Raw genomic sequence first — 12928 nt, 5'->3', positions numbered from 1 at the left:
CAGAGAGCAGGAGATATGATGACTAGTTGCCTATAAGTATTGTAATGGTGCAACAAGTCAAACTTCAGAGGCATGTTATCATTTATCCTAACCTTTATTGGAATGTACATCCAAGTTTAGTTGCAGGAATCTGAGGGAACGGATGTAAGAACAAAACTGGACAAGAACATCTGAAACAACCACAACCAAATTCACTCTATCCGGATGGAGCAATTTAACTGGATAGTTGTTTTTAAAGGCCGAAATGAAATAGAGTAACAAGGCTGTTTTTAAAATGTAAGGAGTAAAAAGTACAGATAATTGCGTGAAAATGTAAGGAGTAAAAGTAAAAAGTCGTCTGAAAAATAATTACTCCAGTGAAGTATAGATAACCAAAATTTCTACTTAAGTAAGGTAACGAAGTATTTATACTTAGTTACTTGACACCTCTGCATCATCATCTCTACCTGCTTATTCCTAGTCGGGGTCTGGAGGATCTGCTGGAACCCATTCATTCTCTCTTCAGGCAAAAAGCAAGACCAAATCCTGGACACGTCATACATCGAAAAACAACCACAAACCTTCACTTCTACAATTTGCAAGAACAGAAAGAACATGCAAACTCCCCACTGCACCGCCAGGATTCAGAGCAGGAACCCTCTTGCTGTGAGGCAACAGTGGCAACAACCAAGCCACCATGCTGCCTGTCAGGCCTCATTTCTTTTTCCTTGTTTGTTTTTCTCTTGTGTATTTGTAGCAACCATTGGTCATCCTTGTTTGCTGAGCAGCCTGCTGTTGCAGCAGCATTGCTGAGGGTGGCAGCAGATGACTGTTCTTCCTGGATATATTCAGCTAAATGAAGTCAAATCATTACATGTTGCAGGATAATGAAATCTAAAGCATACAACCTTTCTAGTATTAACTAGAAAGAAGGTACAATAAAAATTATACATTAGGTTTACATGACTAAGATGTTGATTTGCACCCTGCAGGTCATTGGACAAAGCCCCAAGTATGCACTAAATATCTCCATTATGCTGCTCTCAAGCCATATTAACAGCATGTTACAGTGAAATTCTATATTCCTCATCGAAATTCATCACAGTTTCTGTTTTCTTTGCAAATTTTCCAGGAAAGTCTCCTCAAGTCTCTTCATGGAGTCAGGTGGGGCAGTGGTGGTCAGTCACCTCACTAAACCGGCTCAGTTTAAACCTCAACCGGGGTTTTCAAAACTGAACTAAAACTACTCTTGTGCTTGTTAAACTAACTAAAACTAAACTGAAATCATTAAACTGAAAAACCAAATTCAAGAAAAAAACATTTTGGGTTTTGAATGAACCTCTGGAGTCGTCTCATCGAGTAGCTGATCAAGACAAACATGCTGGCAGGTTAGTGGCCATGGCTGCTGGAACTTCTCTTTTCTGCTCATATAATAATCATAATCAAATGTATGTAAGAAAAAAAAACAAAGGTAAGATCAATGCTCCATTAGTAAGGTCAACCAGAGGTGTCAAGTAACGAAGTACAAATACTTCGTTACCTTACTTAAGTAGAAATTTTGGTTATCTATACTTCACTGGAGTAATTATTTTTCAGACGACTTTTTACTTTTACTCCTTACATTTTCACGTAATTATCTGTACTTTTTACTCCTTACATTTTAAAAACAGCCTTGTTATTTCATTTCAGCCTTTAAAAAAAACTATCCAGTTAAATTGCTCCATCCGGATAGAGTGAATTTGGTTGTGGTTGTTTCAGATGTTCTTGTCCAGTTTTGTTCTTACATCCGTTCCCTCAGATTCCTGCAACTAAACTTGGATGTACATTCCAATAAAGGTTAGGATAAATGATAACATGCCTCTGAAGTTTGACTTTTTGCACCATTACAATACTTATAGGCAACTAGTCATCATATCTCCTGCTCTCTGAAACACATGTTAATGCTCAATAGTACACATATATGGTTCTTTAATATATTTGCATTATACTAAGATGCATTCATTTTCAATGGCTTTTGTCCTTAATGACATGTTTCCCCCTTACATTACTATTACTTTTATACTTTAAGTAGTTTTGAAACCAGTACTTTTATACTTGAGTAAAAAACTTGAGTTGATACTTCAACTTCTTCAGGAGTATTTTTAAACTCTAGTATCTATACGTCTACCTGAGTAATGAATGTGAATACTTTTGACACCTCTGAGGTCAACCTGAAATTTACTAACTGGGTAACATGTTTGTTAAAGATGATGGTAAAAATCCTTCAGACTTTGTCAAGTGAAAAGTTGAACGTCTGCTGGAAGCCTGAAGATGAGACCACAGCATTCACGCAGCCACTTCCTGATGCCCCCGTAGAGCTTTTCTGATGCCCCGCTAAGCTGTCAGGTGGAACGGCACGTTTCTTCCTGCAGCTGTAGCACCTTGGTAGGTCGGGGCAGCGCTGCTGGGGGAGATGCTGCTGCTGCTGAAGTGCAGAGGATGAAATGAGAGAGGGAAGGTGACACACGGCCCCCCGGCAGCTCTGCGGCCGGCGAGGCCCAGGCCGGCTGGACAGGTCGTATTTCAAACTTTGCGCCTCCATTAAGGAAACTGGCTACTCAGCAAAACTTGCTGTTGTGCTTAGAAATTCAATTTCAAATTAATTTCTAAAATAACTTTGAGACATAGAGCAGCGTCCCCCAACTGGGGCCGGGTCCACCAGCTCTCTGCTGCTGCAGCTCCGTCCTCCATCAGCAGTAATGTAGTCCAGGGGCCAGAGCCCAAACTTTCACTAGTCAGCACCACTCAAGGTGACCAAACTTACTTATGTTTGAAATGATCCATGTCTGCAGTTGATATTTTGGTATGATAACCCTTCCTGAGTGGCAGCTGGATCATAGTTATCAGCTCATGAAGTTACCCACCCCCTTCAGAAAATTACATTTTAGATGCTGCTGCATATCCTGGTTTAGACTCATGTACAGGATATCTGTCAATGTTTCATAATATTGTCTTTGGTATCATTTTCAGGGGACCTTTCAAGCATTCATTGAAGCTAAGATGTGAATCTTTCTGACCAACATAGAGGTAACTGCAGCCCTTTAAACTATAAACAACACACATTTTTACACAATTTTCGCCTAAATGATATACTATCTTTTAGCCCTGTGTCATCTAGGAACAACAGAGACACAACATACAAAAACTGAAATACTCACGGGACCATAAGGATTCAGGAAATGTATAATATACCCATACTATATCATTGTTACAGGTCATTGTGAGCCTTAAACTAGAAAAGCATCATTAGGCTCCTATGAAACTATAACAGCCACTAGGCTAATGTCACAAACTGGTCTTTATCATGCAAATACACGACATAAAGGACACCACAATGAGATAAGGAACCAGCTTAGTTTTATAAACAACATAAGAGACACAAAATACAAAAAAAAAATTACAAAAACTGGAATGCTCACAGGACCATAAGGATTCAGGAAATGTATAATACACCCAATTTAGAATCAATTAACCTGAAGGGGGTGTGTGACTTCATGAGCTGATAACTATGATCCAGCTGCCACTGGAAGGGTTATCATACCAAAATATCATCTATAGACATGGATCTTTTAAAAAATCATAAGTAAGTTTGGTCACCTTGAGTGGTACTGATATCTGGTCTGGCCCATGGACTAATGGCTCAAGAACAAGAACAAGCAGGTAGAAACCTTTCTGTTTAAATTTGATTCAAAACTGCCATTTCACCATCACTGTGTTTTATGCAGCATTGACTGACAGAAGCAGTCAGTATCCTGAGACACTCGAGACTTGTTGCTGATGGTGGACTGCAAAGTATTGAAAGGGATATCTTTAGATTGTGGATTGCCGTAGTACTTTGTGAATGCACCACTGGACTGTGGAGGCAGAATGAGAAGGGGATCTCCAGTACATCTGTACACTTTTAAGTGCCTAGCGACTGCTGATAAGAATGGAGGAAGGCTTAAAGAGGGCGTGAGGATGAAGTCCACCCATCCAGGTAAAGGCTGGCGGTTCTCTCACTGCAGAATTCAGGAGATTGAAGAATTCACCTGGATTTCAGCTACATTGGTTAGAAGAATAATGATAAAAAGAGTAGTTTTATTAAATGTATGCAGTGCATACAGGTTTTCAAAAACCTCCTGGTAATAAATAAAACGTAGACAGAAATGTCTGCATGTTCCTGTCATGTCCTGCTGTTTTCCCAGGTTTCATCATTCTAATTTCAGCTTCGACTGGTAAGTAATTCCTCGATTAGGATTTTAAAGGAATCCTTGAATATTCATATCCTTTTGGATATAAATGGATGTTACATAATGTAATGGAAAAGAAGTGAGTGGAAAGTGTGTGTGTGTGTGTGTGTGTGTGTGTGTGTGTGTGTGTGTGTGTGTGTGTGTGTGTGTGTGTGTGTGTGTGTGTGTGATCTCCTGTCTCAAAAAGACGGAGAAAGAGAAACAAAAAGCCATTACTGAGTTTTCAGTTTTATTAACGTACACTACTTCAGGGCCTACAGTATGACGCAAGGTTTCATTCCCTTTGAATAATTTCAAAAAGCACTGCAGTCTTAAAAATTACAAAAAAAATTTAACATACAAAATATACAAGAAATGTCAATACAAGGCTTGGTAAACATAAGCTAAACCTGTATTTCCCTTTTATTTTACATTTTCATCATTTATATATATATATATATATATATATATATATATATATATATATATATATATATACAGTATATATATATATATATATATATATATATATATATATAACTCTGACAGTATATATATATATATATATATACATACATATATATATTATACATATACATATAACATCTGATAGTATACATGTATACACACATATATATAGATAATATATACATACATATACGCATGTGAGTGTATATATATATACATATATATACACTCACACATACTTACACACGCACACATATATACATATATATATGTCCTCAACCTTATTAGGAATGACATCCATTTCAAAGTATCAAAAATAGAGTAGTACAGTCTCTGTTAAATGGGAACATATTGTTCAGTCTTTGGTTGTGACAGAAGAGGACGGCAGCCACAGGTTACTGTCAATGCTGGTTTTGTTTTAATTTTTTCTCCTTTCTTTCTTTTGTTTGTTTGTTTTTTTTTTTTTTCCAATACTCAAGTCTGCAAAAGCTGCAGCTATATCTTAGTCATGGGGAAAATAAAAACAATCCACCCAGAACAGTATACAGACACACGGACAAACCTTTTCAAAACAGGAGTTAAGGCATCCTAACAGTTCATATAGTGACATGATATTCTCACCACATGAAAGTGTTTTTCATTTTGCTTTTCTCTGAAGTCCAACTTTACAAATAGTTTATGATCTCGTATTTAATGTTATATCTCACATTTGTTTCTGTTACAGTTTGCATAGACTACATATGCGTGTGCTTCTGTTTTTGTGAGCATGACTTTTACATTTCCTGTTTTCTGTACAGGATATTTGGTACAAACATCTCCCATCCATCTTCACACACACACACACTCATACACACCAAGAGCTACTACGATGCTCGCACCGCGTCTTCCGTCCACAATGCTAACAGAATCAATCAAGCATCTACAAATCTACAGTTTACTTCTATAGGCATCAAGGTAATTCTTTTTTTTTTGTGTTTTTTTTATTTTTTAAAAGGCTTGAAGCAAAATATTAATGCATAGCAGAATTATTATTATATATTTTTTTTTTACCTGAAAACTGACCTCAAACCATCATTAAGCAACACCCCTCGCCATTAACATGCAGGAGCGTTATTGTCAAAGTTAAGGCAAAAAAGAAAAGAAAAGAAAAGCCAGTGGAAATCTTCAAACAAGCATCTGCATCATTCTTTTCAGATCCACATGGTCTCGGATCATGTCGGGTTATTGCTGCCATACAGGCACCGCGGATCTGTCAGGGCAGGAACACAACACCGTGTGAAAAAGCCATTCTAGGAAAAAAAAAATGAAGGATAAGTCTTTGATTGTGAACAACAAACACTGATTGTTGCAAGCAGGGAGATGCGGAAGACCCCATTACAACCAGATGTTAACCCTCTGGACTCGGGGGCATCGCCTTGTTCAGTACAGAAGAGGACAAAAAAAATATATAAATACAATACACAGACATCTTTGTGTAGAAAATACAACTTTTTGTCAGATTATTTCCCATTAAATGTCGCCTAGGCGGTCATACTATCAGAGTATGGTAGCTGTCAGGAAATTGAAGGCACACAAAGGCCCTGGGGACATTTGAAGAGTTGATGCATGAACAGAAATTTCAGAAACAGAGAGCTCCGCCTCTGTGGAATAATGAAACTAGTCCACTGCAACAGAGAAATACCGGACATGTTTACAAACCGTTGCACATTGGATTGATTAAATCGTAACCCTTCAGTTTCATGTCGAAAAAACAAAAAAAAACAAAAATAAATCATCAGTTAAACCCTGCTGTGCAAAATAAGAACAAAACCAAAAGCTTTTGAAACCATTCAAAGCTGCTAAATGTTAATAAGGCATTTGTTTAACTCAGACGTGTTGAGGAAAGACGGGAGAAGGGCGTAGAAAGCATCAATGGAAGAGCTGGAAAAAGGACAAGAAGTGCAGGTTAATGTACAGATATCTACACAGCTGCGAGATTACTAAAAGATCTGGAATGTTGTTTGCAGATCCAAGTCAAGCGGCAGTGAGCGGACTGCCGCCCCGCTCCAGACCTGAAGGTGTTGGTAAAGAAACACGGACAGGGCGGTTCTCTCATCGGCTCAGCGTGCCAGCAAAGCTTAGTGAAATATACGTCGTTTTTTTATGTTTGTTTTGCTTTTTTAACTGCTCATAAGCATTGGGATCCACCCAGCAGGTTTAATTTACATTATATAATCCAATCAGATGGCCGATGAATTTTCAAATTCACATATGGACTCTCTTGAATGTTTGGTAGCAGTCTGGGAGTTTTAGCATCCTGATGTTTCTTGACAGCGTTGCCTGAGAAGTGTTCGCTACATCCTCACTCATAACAATCAATGCTGGTGAGAGGGAGATGACGGCTCTCTGTGTGTCGTCTCCCCTGCAAACGTTCCAGGCTCCTAGTGGAGCGAGCCCATTGGCCGGGAAGACAGCGGCGCTCTGAAGGGCCGGACAATCACACGCAGGCCTGAGAATTTACAGGCAGCCGTGAACGGTGAAGAGCCCCGCTCTCAGTCAACGCGGCCGGGCTCTCCTGCTCGCGAGGGAGGGTGGCGGTTTGTCCTCGGGACTTTCTGACTCCAGGATGGAGGATTGCATCAACTGAAATCGGAGAAATGGTGTCTCGTCAGGCTGGGAGTCTTGTACGTCTACGTACTTCCGTCTGCGGTCTCCTGGCTTCCCGTTTGGAGCTGCGGGGCGTCTGCAGGTTGAGAGCTGGAGGGAGAGCGGCGTGCGACTCTGGAGGTTGAATCAGGGCTGGAGCAAAGGCGGTGCTAAGACTGGTTGTGAGCGGGCGGAGGGCCGTGAGCGCTGGGGGACTGGGACATGTCTCTGCCGATGATCTCGTTCACTGTGGAGACAAAAACACAAGAAGAAACCGCTTTAAAACATGGAATCCTTTCAAACAGCCAGTGCAACGCAATCACAGGTCAATACTCGATATTAACCTCACATCGTACGACAAAAGGTTTTTTTCAGGGAGAAACGCATGAAAAAACGATTTAAAATGAAGCATATATTCCCTTAAGCATTCCGAGCATCTTCTACACCCCTCTGCGCTGCACTGTCACGGTCTTATGACGCCATGAGAACGACGCTCCGGGGTGCAGTAACAAATAAAATCTTTGTGTAACCGAAGTCAAAACCTTTCAAGCTTCTTGAAGAAATAAGGTTCAGTACCGCACGGACGCAACCGGCGCTATGGAGACACTGGCAACGTTGTCTCTCAGCAGAACACCGATAATCCCTTGTGGGTTTGCTCGTTCCTTTTTGAGGACGTGTGTATGCTATTAGTTACATATAATTTGTCTTACTTATCTTGAGAATGTAATGTTTACCGTATCTTTAATCTGCCCTGCAGCTAGGGTTGCCACCTTTCAGAAATAGAAATAAGGGACGCCCTGATTTCAGCAGCGCAGGAGCCAAAAAAAAAGCCCCAAAACTTCTAAACTGAATAAAAATGTTTATTTTATATGAAAAAACAAAATGCTTTGATTTAAAGTTTAAAGTGCTTTAATAGCATTGAACTTGCATGACTGTACAGACAGACAACCATACTAGTAACTGAAATAGCCTCCTATGCTACTGTATGTTCACATCAGCCCAGATGTATAGCCTACAGGTGAAGAATATGGTGTAAAAGTTAATTTATTTCAATAATTCAACTAGAATATGGTGTAAAAGTTAACTTATTTCAATAATTCAACTAGAATATGGTGTAAAAATGTATTTATTTCAATAATTCAACTAGAATATGGTGTAAAAGTTAACTTATTTCAATAATTCAACTAGAATATGGTGTAAAAGTTAATTTATTTCAATAATTCAACTAGAATATGGTGTAAAAGTTAACTTATTTCAATAATTCAACTAGAATATGGTGTAAAAGTTAATTTATTTCAATAATTCAACTAGAATATGGTGTAAAAATTAATTTATTTCAATAATTCAACTAGAATATGGTGTAAAAGTTAACTTATTTCAATAATTCAACTAGAATATGGTGTAAAAATTAATGTATTTCAATAATTCAACTAGAATATGGTGTAAAGGTTAATTTATTTCAATAATTCAACTACAATATGGTGTAAAAGTTAATTTATTTCAATAATTCAACTAGAATATGATGTAAAAGTTAATTTATTTCAATAATTCAACTAGAATATGGTGTAAAAGTTAATTTATTTCAATAATTCAACTAGAATATGGTGTAAAAGTTAATTTATTTCAATAATTCAACTACAATATGGTGTAAAAGTTAATTTATTTCAATAATTCAACTAGAATATGGTGTAAAAGTTAATTTATTTCAATAATTCAACTAGAATATGATGTAAAAGTTAATTTATTTCAATAATTCAACTAGAATATGGTGTAAAGGTTCATTTATTTCAATAATTCAACTAGAATATGGTGTAAAAGTTAATGAAAATACGGTACAAATCGTGTCCCGTATTAGTTCAATACGGGACGCAACATTTTTTTCTCAAATAAAGGACAATTCCGTATTTTACGGGACGGGTGGCAACCCTATCTGCAGCAGCTCATTTTACATGGTTTCATCTGGAAAGAGACTTGGATCAAGTGCGTGCGTCCAGCAGAGGGCGGCAGAGTCGCACGCTGACTTTCCCTCAGGACCAAAATATCAAAGCTGCACTGCCAGAAGCTCAAAGTGGAAAAACTAAAACAGAACGGCAACCTCAAAGGTCACAAAGTCATTGTTCAAACACTAGATATAATCGCCCCTGACATAACAAATGAGAGAAACTATTCCATTCACTCAACGTGCCGGTCGTCACCTTTGTTCCAGTCCAAGAAATGTTAGCCGTTAGCACAACAGAGCGACAGAGCGGCCCGGCAGCAGGGCCGTCCATTACTTCATTAGAGCTTTAATGGTGCTCCGGTACATTTCCTCAGGCCCCTTCATGGGGTTCGTTACCACGGCGAGGGCTGCGTAAAACCAATCCATTGTTAAAAACATGTAGTTGATCCCAAAGAGGCACTCAGGCACAGCAAGGTTAATTACTCCACCAACTCAGTTAAAGCCTGAGTTTAAATGAATAACAGATAAGTCGTCCTCGGCGCTGCAGCCTGTTTTTCAGCCGGCGTGCGTGATTGTTTTACATCTGCTGCCTCCATTCGGGACCACAAGAAACGCAGCCGAGACCTAGTAAAAACTCCAGCCGTGAAGTAAATCAACATGAAATACTTTGACGTGGTGAGGAAGACGTGAGGACACAGGGGCGAGGGAGAGGACCTTAATTTGTTGGAAATTTATGGAAAATGTGCCCCGGTTTCCACCGTAGCAACGTTCAAGCGCTCGGTTTTCATCTTGTGACTTCTTCATGTGGTTTCCCCGAGAGTTTTAAATGCGATGATGAAAGGTCAGACGCTTAGGCAGGGTAGACTGGTTTAGGAGGGTGCAGCAGAGACCTCTGGCCCAGTTCGGCACTGGGAAATCTACAAGCAGACCTGTCTGTACACGACAGTCAGAACGCAGCTATAACTCACTCTACTGGTCTCACTCCACTCGGTCCCCAGAACACGGTAAACAACACATGTTTTACTGTCAGAAAAGAGGTGGCAGAGCGTGACTCAGTCGCCGATGAGCAAATGAAGCCATCACTTCTTGACAAAAAGGAGTCATATTTAAATTTAAGTCACAAGAAAATGGCCCGTTTACGAGAAACAGAGAACATTTTGTGAAATCAGTTAAATATAATATTCTTTCAAATTTGTGAAGTTGCACAATTTGCTTAAGTGCCAATCAAAGTAAAACTGTCTGACAGTCAAACTGTGTTAAGTTCAACAAAGCGTTGCCTTTGCAGTCTTTGTTTTGGTGCCAGCGCTTTGAATTTAGTGCCTGGGTGTGCGTTATTTGTGTTTTCTCCTGCCTGCTTTTGTGTCTGGCCACCATCACTCACATCATCCTGTTAGCGTGGGAGGCTCTTCCTTTCCCATGTCAACCATATTCACACAGCGTTGCACTCACAGAACCACCACGCGCCTGAGACGGCTGTGTGACAAACATTTACCTTTTGCATATGCAGCCTAACGCCGACGGCTAAACACGTGACAAGTGGGGCAGTTTATCAATTTGTCACGCCATCGTCACATGTGAAATAAAGCTACGACGGCGGGCCGCAGATCTCCTTTAAAGGCTGTGACCTTTTGAAAGGCGAGAGGTGCAGCAGCTGGACTCGCGATAGTCAGCTACTTACAGCTGTAGAGCAGCTGTATCGATAACTAATAAAAGATGTGCTTCTTTAGCCCAGCTGTTGCTTCATTTAGTCACCAATCAAACATACTTTCAGTCTCAGTGAATGCTCCAAGTGGCTTTTTGTTAAACTGTGAAGCTGTGTTTATTCACGGGTGTCATTGGGCTGTAATACCACAGGAATATGAGCGATTTTGTGTGAAACATGTCAGACCGACAGTAAGTGGGCGTCTGCAAAAACATATCACTTTCCGTTCGACTGATTAGATTGTTGGAAAGGCAAACACCAGTTAGCATCAAAAGGACTGAGAAGGCAGCCCTCGATCAAGTGAAGCCTCGGAGCGATTTGTCTTCATTTGATTCACTCTGTTTCCCCATAAAAGAGGCGACCGGAGAGGTTCCCCCTACACGATGAATCAAAAGTGTTTCTGTTTTGCATCACACCCCTGATTGCAGCTGCGCTAAATGTAAATGAGGCTGATATCATTCGGACGGAATAAAACCAAAAGTCGATTTCCACGTCCATCTTTGAGTAGAATACAATCACTGGTGAATCAATCTTGTAACTTGTTATTATAGCTTAATTTATCCATATATTGTGTATTGTAATTCTGTATGGGCAGCTACATGTCCTACTTTTCTCAAGTAAGATCCTGCTAGCCCAAAATACATTTTTGAGAATGGTTACTTTTGCCAAAAAAACTGAATCTTCTATTCTTCTTTTTAGAAAATGTAATTTGTTATCCGTCTTCAATGTGAACATCTATCAAACCTGTGTGTTTATGTATAAGTTTGTATATTCATCTCATGACCTGCCACTCAAGTTTTCCTCAGACATCCATTCATATCAGACACGACACTCAAAGGACTTTCACCTTCCTTTATGCCGAACTTCACACAATCAACGCACTTTAAAATACAGAGGACCATCCCTATGGAACAATTTACCCACATCACTAAAATCATCTTCACTGGCTTTGTTCAAAAAACACTTGAAAAAAATCATTCTTTAGTTAAGATCAGAAACACTTCTGGAGTTGTTAAATGTTACTTTTTTTTAAGCAATTTATCCTACATCTTCATTTTTCCATCTTTCAATAATTCAGTATTGTTTTTCTTTTTCATGCTAAATTGTCTTTTTCTGTTTTATATTATGTATTTCTATATTGTGTTTTTGCTTTGAAGTCAGCTGCTACAAATGCTGTTGTTATTGTTGTTTATGTTTGTTTTATAAAGGGGAGGCATTTTAATAAGCTTTTTTGGCTTCCACCTCTCCTGCACAATGTTTCATTTGACCATTGTTTTTACTGTTCTGTTATATGTGCAAATAAACTAAACTAAACATCTCAAAGGAGACGCTCATCACTTAATATTTGTCCTTTTATCTCTCAGTGGATTGTAGTGGACGAACTTCTGGGAACTGAGTCCGTTTTATGATCTGCAAAATTTAATCTGAAAATATTAGGCTCAAATCAAATTTAAGAACACGAAGGAAATTAATCTCAAGGTCAAAGAGCAAGAGTGTTAGGTGACAGAAAAAGCCGCTCATTGCAACCATTTAAATAAGCGACCTTAGCTGCGGTGACCAACGGATATGTTGTGCTTCAATCTGAGACGGAGTTACACGCCTCAATAATCCCGGCATGAAAAAGAGGTTAGAGTCGAGCGCAGCTTCTGACAAGTTTCAGATGCTGATAGCGCTTTCTCGGGTTTACTGGTATCGTTCATGACAGTGCAACAGAAAACCAGTGATTCAGCGCTGCCGGTCGTAGTACGCGCGGCTCTAAATGCCTCAGCCGGAGGGAGATCCTCTGCAGATGACTGGAAGGGGGGCTCCCTAGACAAAATATACATCTGCAGTCAGCCGACTATTACTACCACAAATGCCATGTGTAGTACTGGGGAAGCTTGTTCATTGTTCTGTGTAGTATTTCTTTCTGCACTGAACTGCCTAAAGAAAACAAACAGTATTACTCATTATTATAATGGGTACCTA

General features: G+C 39.3%; 1 protein-coding gene across 4 annotated transcripts in view; it reads right to left on the bottom strand.

Moving 5' to 3' along the window:
• Nucleotides 1–7373: 7373 nt before the first annotated feature.
• The window catches only part of nfatc3a (nuclear factor of activated T cells 3a), a 76225-nt gene continuing 70670 nt past the window's right edge, over nt 7374–12928 (bottom strand). For all 4 annotated transcript variants that reach the window (XM_061745026.1, XM_061745010.1, XM_061745033.1 and 1 more), the window contains one exon: nt 7374–7566. In XM_061745026.1, the coding sequence (XP_061601010.1) occupies nt 7490–7566 (77 nt within the window). In that variant the 3' untranslated portion in view covers nt 7374–7489. The remainder of the gene's footprint in view (nt 7567–12928) is intronic.

The sequence above is a fragment of the Cololabis saira genome, chromosome 2 (genome assembly GCF_033807715.1).
Source record: "Cololabis saira isolate AMF1-May2022 chromosome 2, fColSai1.1, whole genome shotgun sequence".
NCBI classification, from domain to species: Eukaryota; Metazoa; Chordata; class Actinopteri; order Beloniformes; family Belonidae; genus Cololabis; species Cololabis saira.
Note: the sequence above shows the minus strand (reverse complement) of the source record. Positions and strands in the feature narration are given on the sequence as shown.